Raw genomic sequence first — 14,856 nt, forward strand, 5'->3', positions numbered from 1 at the left:
GCAGAAGAGCTCCTTCTTGCAGGCCCTGCGGAATGCTGAAAGATCCCGTAGGGCCCGCAGCTCTCCCAGGAGCTCATTCCACCAGGATGGGGCCAGGACCAAAAAGGCCCAATGCTGATCCCTTACAGTACTGGTCCCACAAGGCTGTCACCTGCTGAGCAAACCCCTGGATAACCTCTTTTACCTTCAAAAGAATCTGTCTCACACACACCTATTTAATGGAATAACTTCTATCTCACAAAATCACAAGATGTCATAGTCCCATTGTATATGGCACTGGTCAGACCACACCTGGAGTACTGTGTGCAGTTCTGGAGGCCTCACTTCAAGAAGGACGTAGATAAAATTGAAAGGGTACAGAGGAGAGCGACAAGGATGATCTGGGGCCAAGGGACCAAGCCCTATGAAGTTAGGTTGAGGGACTTGGAAATGTTCACCCTGGAGAAAAGGAGGTTGAGAGGGGACATGATAGCCCTCTTTAAGTATTTGAAAGGTTGTCATTTGGAGGAGGGCAGGATGCTGTTCCCATTGGCTGCAGAGGAAAGGACATGCAGTAAAGGGTTTAAACTACAAGTACAACGATATAGGCTAGATATCAGGAAAAAAATTTTCACAGTCAGAGTACAGCAGTAGTTCAGGAATAGGCTGCCTAAGGAGGTGGTGAGCTCCCCCTCACTGGCAGTCTTCAAGCAAAGGTTGGATACACACTTTTCTTGGATGCTTTAGGATGCTTTGGGCTGATCCTGCATGGCCCCTTCCAACTCTATGATTCATAAAGTCATGAATAAGTTTTTGAGGGTTTTTTAAAACAGTATACACCTGAAACATTTTGTTATTATAGTGTTGTTTTACTGCAATACTTCATTTCTCAGTTTTGGTTTCTGTTGCAATTTTTTCCTTTTTGCTTGATAAATTCCAAATAGGCTCTCCTTTATTTTTAAACAGATGTTCCCCACAGCGACTCTGTGTTGGTCCAGATTCTCTTTTCAAAACACACAAACAAAGAGCATTTGGTTCTGAATTTTCCCATGATTTAAGAATTAGCAGAGACCATTTCCATTGCAGGTTGACTGTGGCTGCTTCTGCACAGGGATGATTCACTATTGGCACTATTCACTGCCAATGCAAAGGAGCCCCCACAATGGGTGCTTCTTGGGTGTTTCCTTCCCAACCCCTCATGCCTGTCATTCTACTCATCCTGCACTGTTGGAGAGCTTTTTAAAAATCAGTAGTAAGTAAAGTTTCAGCAGGCACAGTGTTATATCAATGTATTTACTAAAGATTTTTTTTAACTGGCAAAAAGTTTAACAAGGTGTTAATGAGGGAATGCCGACATTGGGGAATGCAGAGAGAAAAATGCCACTGTTGTGGGTAAATGCCTTTAGAAATACTCATCTTCTGTTCACATTTGGTGCACAAAGCCTACTTGCTTTGACTATGTTTGGAGAAACATTGGATCAAAATGAATTCCAAAAATGTCAGTACAAGGTAATATGATAGAAAAGAATGGGAGGAGCACAATTTCATGAGATGCCTCAGAAACACTACTCAATTTGAGAGTGAGCAGAGCAAATCACCCTTGTGAAAGTAGCCTTTGCAACAATGAATAATCCTAAATTGTACTGTGAATTTTACCTTCTGGCTTTCAGTGTTTGATTAAGAAGGTTTAGTCTCCTCTGGCCTTTTTTATTCAAGTAGCAATTTTTGCATCAATAGAATGCCCTCAGTACCATCCCACGATTTCCAAATATGTATGCAGCTTCTGAAAAAATGCAAATGAATGCACATACTCTCCATTTATACATTGTTTCTAAGATTCAAATCACTGGAGTTGGCTTTTGAGATATCAAAATGAATGCCAGATGTAAATTCTGGAAGGCTGTCATGTAAGGACTCCTGACAGCATGCATCCTGGCAGCAGCTTTCTTTTGTTTATGTTAAGAGATTCCTAACTGGATTGGCTTTGCTGGCTTCCAAAAAACATCATGAGGAATAAAATGATCTCATTTGTCACTGAGTTGCAAGCCATTTTGGGCTGTTTGTAGTTTGGATTGAACAGCCTGAACTCTACCAGTTGTTTAATAGGAGCCAATTTCACTAAGGTCTTCTTGGAGTACACTGCTTCATAACTAAGAACACTACTAAGATAATCACTTAGCTTCAAGTTCTGACAGGCTTCTGAGGGATGGAAAATAGTGATCAAGACAAGCCAGAAAGACAAGCTCTTTGTTTCCCCTTACATGGCGGAGGAAAAGCTAATTGAGCTGACAAGTCCAGGAACAAGTTAACATTAAGAGACAGCCTCCATGTTAGATTTTGTGCATGTGTGACAATTCTGTTGTAGGATGGTAAAGGAGAGCTTAACTCTTCACACATCTATTTTTGCACTGCAACTGCTTTCTACCTGCTTTCTTTCTTCCAATTGGATTTCAGTGGTATATCTATAGAGGTAAAAATGCTCCTGGAACACTCCCCCTTGGGTGAAGTGACTGAAGGGGGGAAATTGCATCAAAAAAGGGAGGAGGATTATGTACTCCCACTACTATTCTATTCTGCAACCCCTTCCCATTTTACTTCTTCCTGTTTACTTTTCCATTAGCACCCTTTCAATTTATCACGTCTGGTTCAGATGTGCAGGACTATGATATGGCAGAACTCTGAAGATGTACATTGAAAGCACTTCCCCATGAGCTTCCTCTATGCTTTTGGATGTATTATGAACCTGGCTTGATTAAAATGTTACACTGATGGAGTTAGTTGCTACTCTGTAAAAGCAAATTGTGGATAGCTTTCAATTCGGGAAATGGCTTGTATGAAATAGCCACCTAAACCCTTTTCCATGATTGCTGCTTCATGCAAACAATATTCTTTGTAGACAAATATATTGATGTGGCTTTGATGATGATGTTATTTCTGGACTATACCATTTTATATTGTGAACTAGAGATGGAATCCTTGTATATGCATAGTTATTGTTTTCCTCTCCCCACAACAGACACCCTGTGAGGTAGGTGAGGCTGAAAGAGCTCTGAGAACTGTAATTGGCCCAAAGTCACCCAGCTGGCTGCATATGGATGAGTGGGGAATCAAACCTAGTTTTCCAGATTAGAGGCTCCCACTCTAAACCACCACACCAAGCTTATTTTCATTCAGACAGAGGAAAAATGACTGTAAGATCATGCTTCTTATATTCCTTCCCCGTCTTTTTGCTGAGCTCATGCAACTTTCTCTTGCATAAGTAAAAGAAATAGATATCTCTATTCCTTGCCATCTCCACCCCCAACTCATCTCCTGCCTCCATTTCTCCTTTCAGGAGGAGGGTGACACATAGGTGCATGAGGTCTGAGTCAGGCACACTGTTTGAATAGCCAGGAAGAAGTAAGGGAACAGTCTGCGCCATTACTAGGCAATCACCTCACATACCTAAATCTTTTCCTTTATGCAGACAGAGGTTTTATATATATTCACAGGAAATTTGTCACTGCATACCCTGTGACCTGTGCAAAAGGACCTTGAGTAAAATCCATTACCAAATAAAGTTCTGCCATTCATTGTATCTTTCTATTTGTCCTTCTAGTATTGTCCTGATATTCCAATAATTATAGTAACACATTTATTATATTTACATAGTTTAAAGTTCTGACTGTATATATGCACAAATGGTCATTCCTCCCAGCTGTAAAAACAAGCAGTGGAGCAATTTAGTAGCTAAGCAGCCTTTTTGTTTTTCCTCTGGAGACCAGCATGAATTTGACCAAGTTTATTTTCAGTAGATTATTTTTGAACACTGATCACACCACAAATGCCAAAGATGTGAAACTGAGACAAGTGACTACATTAGCAGCATTATTGTCTACAAGTGTTTAAAAGGTGCAACCTTGATAGTGGGCAGAAAAATATCACATCCTCTGTGTGTGTGTGTGTTTTTTATGCCCAGTAAGCTCCACTGAGAGTATACATGTGAAACTTACACAAGTGTAACAATTAAGTATGTGGCTAACCAAGTAGAAGATGTGCTGTCCTTTCCTACATTTTCCCTCTCATTCTGCATTGCCAGTAAGGGGTATGGCATGTAGAGGAATTAGCCACAGTGGAGTGTTAACCAAGAGGGAAGAGGCCTGTGCCTTTAATAGGAAGAGTCACATGATGCTGGGGACAGGTGGAGCAACTAGTTCAGCACTTGAAGACGTGGCATATTGGTGGTAGTAGCTTAAATTGGGTGATGCTGCCCAACCAGCAACCACAGTCCTGAACAAGTGTCCCAAGCCTCTTGTGAGAGAAGAAAGTGGCCTTAATATTTCAATTAATAAATAGTATTGTGCTTGGCTAACTCACAAGCAGAAACCACTTGCCACACTCTCACCATCCCCTACTTCTCTCATGAGGTAAAGAAACAAATCAGTAGGATACACCTGGAGAGCTATGTGAGGGTCATTTTGTTTTTCTTAATTATGAGTACTTTTTGTTCCAGGGAAATAGCCCAACAGCTCCAGTTTCCAGATCTCTCCTGTGTTTCATGAGAGGACAGCAAATTTCACAATGGGTTTCACATAAGGGGACTAATTTTCTTTTAAAAGTTAGAGAGAACAGGGGAAAGCAAACTAGGCTCAAAGTCTTTCCTTCCTTTTCATACATATGACTTTTTCTCCAGCTTTCTCTGTTGGGGAGGCTGGAAGTATATGAAAGCTTTTCCTGTACTCACTAGCTGTTCTGGGCCAGCTTTCTGCTCTCTTCTTACATCCTCAAATAGAAGAAGGCTGAACAGGCTGGAGAACTTTGTGATCCCCTCAGCTGCCACAGAGCTACTTGCTCCTTCCCAATTTCCTGTTACTGTAAAGGGACTGAAGTAGAACTTGGAAACTCCTGGAGGTCGATAATAAACCATAAATGGGCAGCCCGTTCTGGTACCTAATAACTCAACAATGCACATAATGAGCAGATACAACGGGCAATGTTGGTGGATGCACTTGGTTGACACAGAAGCAACAGATGCTATTTTAACAGGCCTGCTTGTAAACAAGGGTACAGTGATTACTTCCTCCGTAGTGGATATGCCCACTGTGTAGGCCTAGAATCTGGAAAAGTCCATGCAGTTACTATGACAAAGTGACCATCACACAGTTTTTATATATGCAATATATTTAGAATACTTGATAAAAAAATTTTAGTTACTCTTGAAAATGAATACTAAGTTTTGTTACTTGGGTCATTAGTTTAAAATAGAACTTTTTAACAAACATTGATTTTAAAATAACAGATTAGAATTTGTCAAATGGATAACCTATAGTGATGCTTTTAGAATCTGAGGAAGGAGGAGTTAAAGAACGTCAGTTGGGGAAGTGACAGGTAGTATGCCGCCTAGGACTGAAAGAAATGAAACCTAGAGAGTTAGGCTTATTCAGTGCTTTAAAAGCAAAGGTTACAATCAGCAGTTTAAATGTCACTCATCCAATTTTCATTATTCTTAGTCATTTAAAAGTCTTTTTAAAAATCAAAAGCATTCCTAGTCCCCTTTGTTTTGTTGCCACTGTTAGACTGATACAGCAATTCTCAAATTGTGTGAAGCTAGGGTTGCCGTCTCTGGATTGGGAAATACCTGGAAGTTTGAGGTTGGTGCCAGGAGTCGGTGGGATTCGGGGCAGGAATGGATCTCAGAGTAAAATGCTATGGAGTCCACCCCTCCAAAACAGCCATTTTCTCCAGGAGAACTGATCTCTGTTGCCTGGAGATGAGCTATAATTCCACAGGATCCCAGGTCCCACTGGGGGACGGGCATCCCTATGGTACCCTCTCCAACACGTAGTAAGTTGAAAGTCTAGGGAAGAAAGAGATATCACAATAGGCTTAGCCAGAAGTATTTTCCTCCTAGCAGCTAACCACAGCAGCTATTAACACTGCTGTGCTATCCATCGAAGCTTTCCAGAGGCAGTAAGCACATGGGAGCTTCTGGTCTCAACACCTCTTCCATTCCTGCTTGGCTGGTTAGTTTTTAGGAAGAAGCCTAAAGATTATTTTATAGTTCATGTATAGTTCATGCCCGTATGGACCCGCAACAGCAAGCTGTGCATATACAACTCTGTTTGAAGCTTTGCCTTCACTCATTTGATAAAGATGGCTGATTTGGAGGGAAGATGAATTCAAGTGGGTAGCTGTGTTGGTCTGAAGCAGCAGAACAAATGTTGAGTCCAGTAGAACCTTTAAGACCAACAAAGTTTATCCAAAGTATGAGCTTTTGTGTGCACTCACACTTCCTTAGATACAATGTCATGGAATGAATGTAATCAGTTCAAATTTATAGGCAGAGTGTGAGAGTAAATTAACATACAGCATAATGAAAATGATCAACAGATTCCAGAGACAAATAGAAAAAACAGCAATTTGGATTTGTTTGTATTCACTTGAGATTGAATTGCATGGGAAACATTTGGCATACAATAAACGTGTCGACATTAAAAAAATAGGTTAGCTTACATAGTGAGATTAAAAAAATATAGAGGGAAGTGTTAGAGTAATATCAGTTTAGAAATGGGGGCCCTGAGTAAAAAGAATGAGAAGCATTAGGTTAATAATATATAACACAGAGCATTTCTTAGCTGGTTATTTTTCATTCAGAGTACTTGGAGTCTCTTCTTTTTCCAGGTGAAAAGTACTCTTATTGAAGTTTATATGATTCTTTTGTTTAAGGCAGTGGGAACCAATAACAGGTACTCTATCAGATGAATAAGCAGAAGGCAAACAAGGATTCCTTTGAATACTGTTGCATATGCAATGTCATTCTTCTGCTCTGAGCATCAGCTACAACAAGCAAGAACTGTGTAGTCTCATTGAAAGTGCCCCATCCATGACATATTATTTGATGGCACCAGCCAGAGTTAAAGAGTTCATGAAATGCTACCACCCACCACCCAGTGTTACAGACGGCAGTATGCTTTGCTGTGTGGGCGAGTAGAGCAGAATTTCTATACACTGCAGTCATTCTTATAGAAGTGCAAAGGCTGCCTTCGAGACTCTTTTAATCTAATATATGACCTGTGTTTAAAATATAGCAAATAGTACACAGATATAATGGCTTTAAAATAAAATATTTTCTTGCCTTACATTTTGACATGGGAGAAAACTATTTGTGAAGAAGCTGCAAAGTTGGTTTTCACTAAATTATTGGTTTTAGTAATACATAATTAGTAATGACTGCTGTATTTGTTCACATAAGATGCTTGTATTTTCATTGATTTTCCTTGAATAAAACTATTTATATTGAAACATGCCATATTGCATGTTCCATTTGTAGATTTTTACCTTTGTTGTTAGGATTTGACTGGGACAATTGTTTTAAAGAAAAAACACAATTATATGCTTAATTATAACTTAAAAGTAAAACAAATGCAGGTGATTTGTCTTTGTTTTGCTACTGCTTGTATGTTAGAATCCCCTGACACCAACAATTTGTCTGGGTTCTCTGAATTCCTAAATGGATTATAATTTTTTCTCCTGGTATTATTTGACAAGCCATTTTTCATGACTTCACTGCATTCTTCAAATAAAAGAGTTCAGAAAGAGAAGACTACATGGACCACTTCAAACTGTAAAATGAAACATTTCATGAACATTTTGTGGCTTTAATAATGACCCAAATAAGACAGTTGGCAATGGGCCAGCCCTAGCCATTTCCTCCGTATCTTAAGTCCTGGACAGGACGATTGCTCTCCTTATTTCATCTACTTGCTTATTTAAACTCCCAGTTTCCCTAAAGGAACACTTCTCCTTGATACTTTTACCTGTAATGCAAAAGAAGAAAAACTTCCCTCCACAATGCACACAAAAAGCTGTTTTTGAATTAACAGATTTCCAGAGAGGTGGACTTTTCATCACTTCCACCGTCAAATGCCAAAACCTTTTTCCCTCCTCAATATTAGCAAAAAATGTATAAAAGGTTATCCCTCTGTCCATCCAATTTGTAGAGGGTTTTGGATCCCACCCTGCTACTTCCAGCTATTTGGTTGGTTTCTCTACTTTTCCATCATGTTCTGCCTATCCAGAGCTTCCCAGCCATCTTCAGGAAGTAGATTTGTATGTCTTTGATTCTCCCCTTTTATTTTCTCCCTTAGTAGCAGGTAGTTTGTTAAGGAAAGGGTTTAAACTGTGTTTGTACTTCACATATGCATTTATTTCCTTTCAGTAGTGCCTCTATTTTTATTTACCTGACTTAAGTTAGTTCTCTTTCAATTCATTTAGTCAATTTATTTTCTTCTTTAAGAAGCTTATTCCCCTTAATTTGTTTTGAGTTTTGTGTGAATCTTGACCCTGGTAGACACACACGCACACACACACACACACACACACACATTGTTAGTTGGGTTTTTGTGCTCCATTTTTTATTATCCAAAGGAGTTTCAAAGTAGCTTACAATTGATTTTCCTTCCTCTCTCTACAACAGACACCCCGTGAGGTAGGGGTGAGGCTGAGAGAGCTCCGAGAGAACTGAATAGGCCCAAAGTCACCTAGCTGGCTGCAAGTGGAGGAGTGGGGGATCAAACCCAGTTCTCCAGATTAGAGGCCACCAATCTTAACCATACAGGTTTATGATCTTGGTAATTAATACCCCACAATACACATGATTTGTTTTTGCTAGCTGAAGGATGCTTTTGCTAACTATAGGCATGCACCTGTATGAATGATTTGGATAACACCGCCTGAAAAGGAGGAAACAAGGAGGTGGAGTTTTTAGAAAGGATGATGGTACTGGGAGAATGGATCAGCTTTCCCATCCCTTCACTTATCATTAAACAATAGAAGCTGTTTTGTAACCTTCATTATCTTTCAGCGGCCAATCACATCACTCCTCTCTGCCTCCTTTGCTTGGTGCTTTCTCACACACAGTGTCACATGTCAGGGAATTGCTACACTGCACTCATTAAGTCTGTGCGTATGCATGTGAAGTCTTGTGTGTACTTATCTCTAAATAAATAGGAATGTCTTTCGGAACCTAGTGATGTGTTTATACTTTCACTGGAATTCATTAGAAACATGCCATTAGTAACCATTCTGTTTAGTGCAGGTATTACAATAGCATAAGGAGAAAAATAATCATACATGAAATGTCAAAATAAACATTTATGTCCCTGTCAGATACTGCCAGGCCATCTGCCCCTCTAAACATGGTGGAATTTTCACTACTGCTGCAGTGTCTGGTGCTTTGGCAAGATTAATAAACAACTGCAGTAGCTTTACAGCTGCCCTACTTTGCTCCATATTCTAAAAGCACAGTGCCTTCTGTAATCTTCTTTTTTTTTTTTTACTAATCTAAACCGAATTTTCATCTGATTTGGATGGACAAGGGAATGGAGAAGTAATTGCCTAAGGAATGTATGACTGATGTGTGGATCAAATTGTCATAGGTAAGGGTGCCCAAGGATGAGCGTTCAGCTAAACTCACCGCTTGGTCATGCAGTTCTTCAAGAGGTATCTCTCACATGACCATGGTTTTCCACACACAAGGCTTGAAAACGTCAGCACCCCACATCTTTCAGTATTTCTTTTTTATACTACCCTCCATGCTAAAGGCTCAGGGCAGGTGACAATTTAAGCCAAAAAAGAGGCATGTTTACCAAATAATTTGGACTAATTGACTCATGAGTGCTGCAGAGTGCTGCCAACTCTGCTTCTTCTATCACTTGTGAACACGCACCTTCCAAGCTTTAGCACTGATTTATCCTGTGATTGTTGTGGAATGAAGGTATACTACATGGTTTAAAATGCATTAGAAATATAACCTACAGAAATTAAACTACTTTTAAAACAATTTTTGTGTTGCTGAATTGATATCCTGATGATCCCAGGACCCCGGGAGGCACGCCTGGCCTCGACAAGGGCCAGGGCCTTTTCGGTCCTGGCCCCTACCTGGTGGAATGAGCTCCCTGAAGAGCTGCGGGCCCTGTCGGAGCTCTCTGAGTTCCGCAGAGCCTGCAAAACGGAGCTCTTCCGCCAGGCGTTTGTCTAAGGCCGGGTGATGGCCCGGGGCTAAGATCGGACCCCTCTCCCCGGAGGGGGGAGGCCAGTACTAAACTGACCTGGTTCCCCAGAGTGTTCCATCCTATGCCCAATTATCCTCCGTTCCCTCTGCTCATCCAGTGGGCCTGTACGGGAATAGTTTTAATCGCCATCATTGTGACTTAGTCATTGTTTTAATGGGGTTTTAATGGGGAATTTTAATGGTTAATATATTGTATTGTATTAAAATGTTGTGAACCGCCGCGAGCCGGTTTCCGAGAGCGGCGGTCATACAAATCAAATAAATAATAATAATAATAATAATAATAATAATATCACATGCAAACTAATAAGTACAAGAGAGTGAAGAGCATATGTAGAGTTGAGATAATCTCTTAAGAGTGAAATCTGGGAACCAGAATGTCATGGATTCACACACCACCCATAAACATGGCCAGCATTTTACCTGAAGGTCACTGACTGTGGCCATGGGGGAACTCTGGGCTGGAAGAGGAAGCAGGACAGTGTCTGGCAGACCTGGCCAGCCCCTCCCGCCAGCATCTACTTCAGGCATGAAGGTCCTAGAGGTGTGGGGCAGAGTGAATGACCCTTTAAAGGGGAGTACACACCAATGCTCAACTTCTTTTCACCTTCCTCCTTAGCTGGTCAGCATCCTGCCCTTCCCACCCTATACTTACCATTAAGCCACATGTTTTTATATTTACTGCATTTTCCTGTATTCTGTAGTGCGTTGAATTTTCTTTACTTTCATTGTAACGCTATATCAGCACAGCTGGCAGTTGTTAGGCACAGGGATACAGATCCTTTAGGGATGGAGCCTGAGCTTGTATGCCATGCTCCATCATAACTGGGGACCTCCATAAGAGGCTGTGTGGATGTTGAGCTGCAGTGCCACTCCTGAGGGTGAAGGGCAGCAGACTATCATTTCTGGGTGATAGAAGGAACCCACTAGAGGTTAAAGCCTGCTGGGTTCCCAAATGCCTGCTACTTCCCATTGGCTCAGAGGTCTAGGGGATTCTGACCTGCATGTTGCTCTGTTCCCCCCAGTGATGGCCGTAAGATGGCAGGATCCACCCATACAGTGCCCATACTTATTTGCATAACAATAAAGCCGTGGCCAAATTTTCACCAAAAAGGCCCAGAAAATTTCCCCCTGCCACTCAAATAGAGGAGGTAGCTTTAGACAACTTTAGTCTTTCCAATTTAACCACTGGATACAGGAACTGTAATATAGAAGTTCCTTAAGAGAACTACTCAACACACATAAATTGATTGTTGAGCCTGGGAAGGGGGAGAGAGTTGTTGCCATCATGGGGCGGTTTTAACTGGGGTTTTAATGAATGGAATTGGGGTTTGGTTACTGTTTTATGGGGTTTTATGGTGGGGAGATTTTTTGTAAATGCTATGAGCCATTTGGGAGTGGTGGTATAGAAACTGAAATATAAATCAATCAATGAATTAGCATTTTGTACCTGAGTTCACTATAACTTGTAAATAGGGCTAGTTTGTCCTGGCCTCTAGTCTCACTAACTGTAAGAGTAAGCACGGAGTCAGACAGGAGTGTGGCCTTCCTCTGGGCCATGATTAGGGTTGCAGGCTCCATTTACTTCATTCCAGAAATGCCACGGACTCCCCTTGCCTGTAGCACTTGTTGCAGATGCTCTGTAGGGTGGTTGCCTGTGATTCATGTTGCACTTCTACTGTTTTCTTCTTCTTCCATACATTTTGATCCCTTTCAGGGAAGAACTGGCATAATTTTTAATTTGTGTTCTTTGAAATGAAGATCTATATTGTGATTCTGTTCTCTACATTTACAGTTTTCTAGATCTGTGTGTAATCATCCCTGAGGGCTGAGATGCAGAAGTCTAAATAAGTGATGTGTTGGATAAGAACATCCTAATTGGAAAGGCTGGTCTGGCTGATTGGTTTCTTTAAGACTGAAATTAATGCATTAAGCATTTTAAGTATTTCTCAGTGTACAGAGCTCTCGACTACTACTGTGCTTGTTTATCCCTAAGCCAATTCTATGAGGAAACTTTTCCTGAAAGACGGTGATTTCACAGGAGGGTTGTAGTTCTAAGAGATAGAACACAGATGGTCCGAGGCTAAATCCCTGGCATCTCCAGTTAAATGGACCTCAGGCAGATGGGCTCAAAAGACTTCTTGCTGCCTGTGACATTTTAGAGTCACTCTACTTGACATAAACACTGGGCTGACTCACTATTGGGAAATTTTATACTTACCAACTTTATACTTGAATGAGTAGCTTAACTTCAGCCTCCCAAATATAAATGCAGTATCCTCAGAACTTGATGATAGCATCCAAAGCAGGTGAGCAGAAGGATGTGGATTGTTGTAACCTGATACTAAATGTTTATGTATTGTAGTACAGCTGTCATGGCTAGAGGTAGGCACAAACTGCAACTGTCCATTGGCTTGACTGGAATAGTTAGATAACACAGCTTGCCGGCTTCTTTTCACACTTCGTTTGCATTTTGTTCCTGCTTCACAGTTCTAACTGTGGCAACAAGTATAGCACTGAAAATTTCATGTTCAGATTCTCTTTTTTTCAGACTTGGTGGTTGCTGTTGATTCATAGGGCTGAAAGCACCAGAGGGAGACTCATGTGCAGTTGGTCATATATCCCATTTCTTTTTGGTGATGTTTCCCAACAAATGCAGCATGTTAGGTGCTTGTATTCATAATTAAGTTATATGCCAGCAGAAGATGGTGTGGTTCAGTCACTGAATGAATTAGCACTGGTTTTATTTGAAGTACACTACCCAAGAAACTCATCTGATGAGTCTGTTTCTGGACTGGACCAGGCTGTGGGTGGCAGAATTAATGTTAGACTAGGCTGGAACCTTCTCCCTGATGACCTCATTTAATATACAAAGTACAAGGTAGCTCATTAGAATACGCTGTATCTCACTTGCACACAGGTGAGCCCTCAAGGGAGGCTACTGGTGGTGAGAATTTTACTTAGTGCTGTATTCTTTCTGGAACTTTCTAGGAAGTCTTTCTGTGACAACAAAGATGTTATATTAGCCTCAGTAAATAATTTGTTTGTATGTTTTATATTCTTTTATTTTGCAGTACAACAAACATCTTTTTGTGCACATTGGACATGCCAACCATTCTTACAGCGATCCGTTACTGGAGTCAGTGGATATTCGTCAGATTTATGATAAATTTCCTGAGAAGAAGGGTGGTCTGAAGGAATTGTTTGGGAAAGGGCCCCAAAATGCCTTCTTCCTAGTAAAATTTTGGGTAAGGTGAATAATAATTTATGCGATTTACAGTTAATATTTGCTTCATGGAGTGATTTTTTTTTTATTTAAAAAATATAAATCAAGACTTGCTAACTGTATATACCATAAATAAAACAGTAAGGGGGGTTGGGGTGGGTCGAGTCTGGGATCGAAATCCTGGATTGGCCCCTTGCCCCCCGATTGACAAGTAGAGTGTGCCTTTCAATTGGCCCCTTGCACTGGGACTGATGACGCACCTTCCGATTGGCCCCTCTGCCATTCCCCACTGGGAAGCGCCAGGTCAGTGGCCACTGAGGGGAGACTTTGGCACGGGCCTCGGAGCAGGACACAGCAAGCCTGCTCTGAGGCCCACACCAAAGCAAGGCAGTTGCCAGGGAGGGGGTGGCTGGGGGAGGCTTTGTTGTGTCGGGCCTGCTCCGAGGCCCACGCCGAAGCAGGGAAGTCGCTGGGGAGTGGGGCAGCCGGGGATGGCTTCCCCTGGCCACCAGGGGAACAACAGGAAGGAGGCCGGCGGGAAAAGGCTTCCCCTGGGCCTCGGGCCAGCCTCCAAGGCCCGTGGGCAGCCAGCTGATTTGGCGGTGATGGGGGCCGGTGGGGGGGGCAGGCCCCTTCCAAGCCACCCTCCTTCCCCTGCTGCCCCGTCCCCTTTCAAAGCTCATTTATTTTAAATGGGCTTTGAAGCTAGTTACTTACATAAAACACCATTAGTTGGCCAAACCACTTGCTATTCCAACCATATCACAAGGTTATGTAGTAAAATGCAAAGAAAAAAATGCATGCATACCTTACCAAATCATTGACAAACTCTTTGTGGCATCAAATACCATAGCATATCCGTTTGGTTCATAAATCTGAGAGCCAGTGTGGTGTAGTGATTAGACTGCCAGACTAGGACCAGGAGGATCCAAGTTCTAATTCCCGCTCGACCTTGAATCTCTGGGTAGGTACGGTCCAGTCACATTTTCTCAGCTTTCACTTTGTCTCTTGGTAGTTGTGGAGCAGAAGAATCGTATATACTGCTCTGAGTGCTTGGGGAGAAGAGATGGGTAAAGCAAAGCTGGAATCTTACATTCTAATAGTGAAGTTGGCTAATATTTGGATACTTAAATCCAGTAACTGGATTCAGCAAGGCATAACTTTCAACAAACCTGAAAAGGACCCCAAGTTTGCAGAAAAATATGAAATCTAAAATAAAATACATCATGGGCTTTAAAAAACATCTGAAAATGAAAAAAGGAGTTTTAAGCAAGTAATTGCCTAATTAGCTGTTGCTAGGCAACAACAGGATTCCGGTCTGGGTTTCACAAGTTGTACAAGTATGAAGATTGGCTAACAATCACAGTGTGCAGGTCCCCTAACTATACAGCACTGCAGGGGCCTGAAACTGTGGGGTCCATAGCACATGCTACATATGCTACTTAGAGAAACTTCATCTGATATTGTGTAGTGAGTAGTGTTTCAATGTGAGATCTTTGAGATCCAGGTTTAGAGCCCCATCTTGTAGTGGCAGCTGACTGGGTGATTTCGTACCAATTACATACTTTCATTCTAAGCTGTATCACAGGGTTGTTGTGCA

At 41.5% G+C, this 14,856-nt stretch overlaps 1 protein-coding gene across 9 annotated transcripts in view; it reads left to right on the forward strand.

Annotated features, from left to right (window-relative positions):
* The window catches only part of TEAD1 (TEA domain transcription factor 1), a 253,177-nt gene that overhangs the window by 219,309 nt on the left and 19,012 nt on the right, over positions 1-14,856 (forward strand). For all 9 annotated transcript variants that reach the window (XM_077321838.1, XM_077321839.1, XM_077321831.1 and 6 more), the window contains one exon: positions 13,105-13,278. In XM_077321838.1, the coding sequence (XP_077177953.1) occupies positions 13,105-13,278 (174 nt within the window). The remainder of the gene's footprint in view (positions 1-13,104; positions 13,279-14,856) is intronic.

Source organism: Paroedura picta, chromosome 2, assembly GCF_049243985.1.
Source record: "Paroedura picta isolate Pp20150507F chromosome 2, Ppicta_v3.0, whole genome shotgun sequence".
Classification (NCBI taxonomy): domain Eukaryota; kingdom Metazoa; phylum Chordata; class Lepidosauria; order Squamata; family Gekkonidae; genus Paroedura; species Paroedura picta.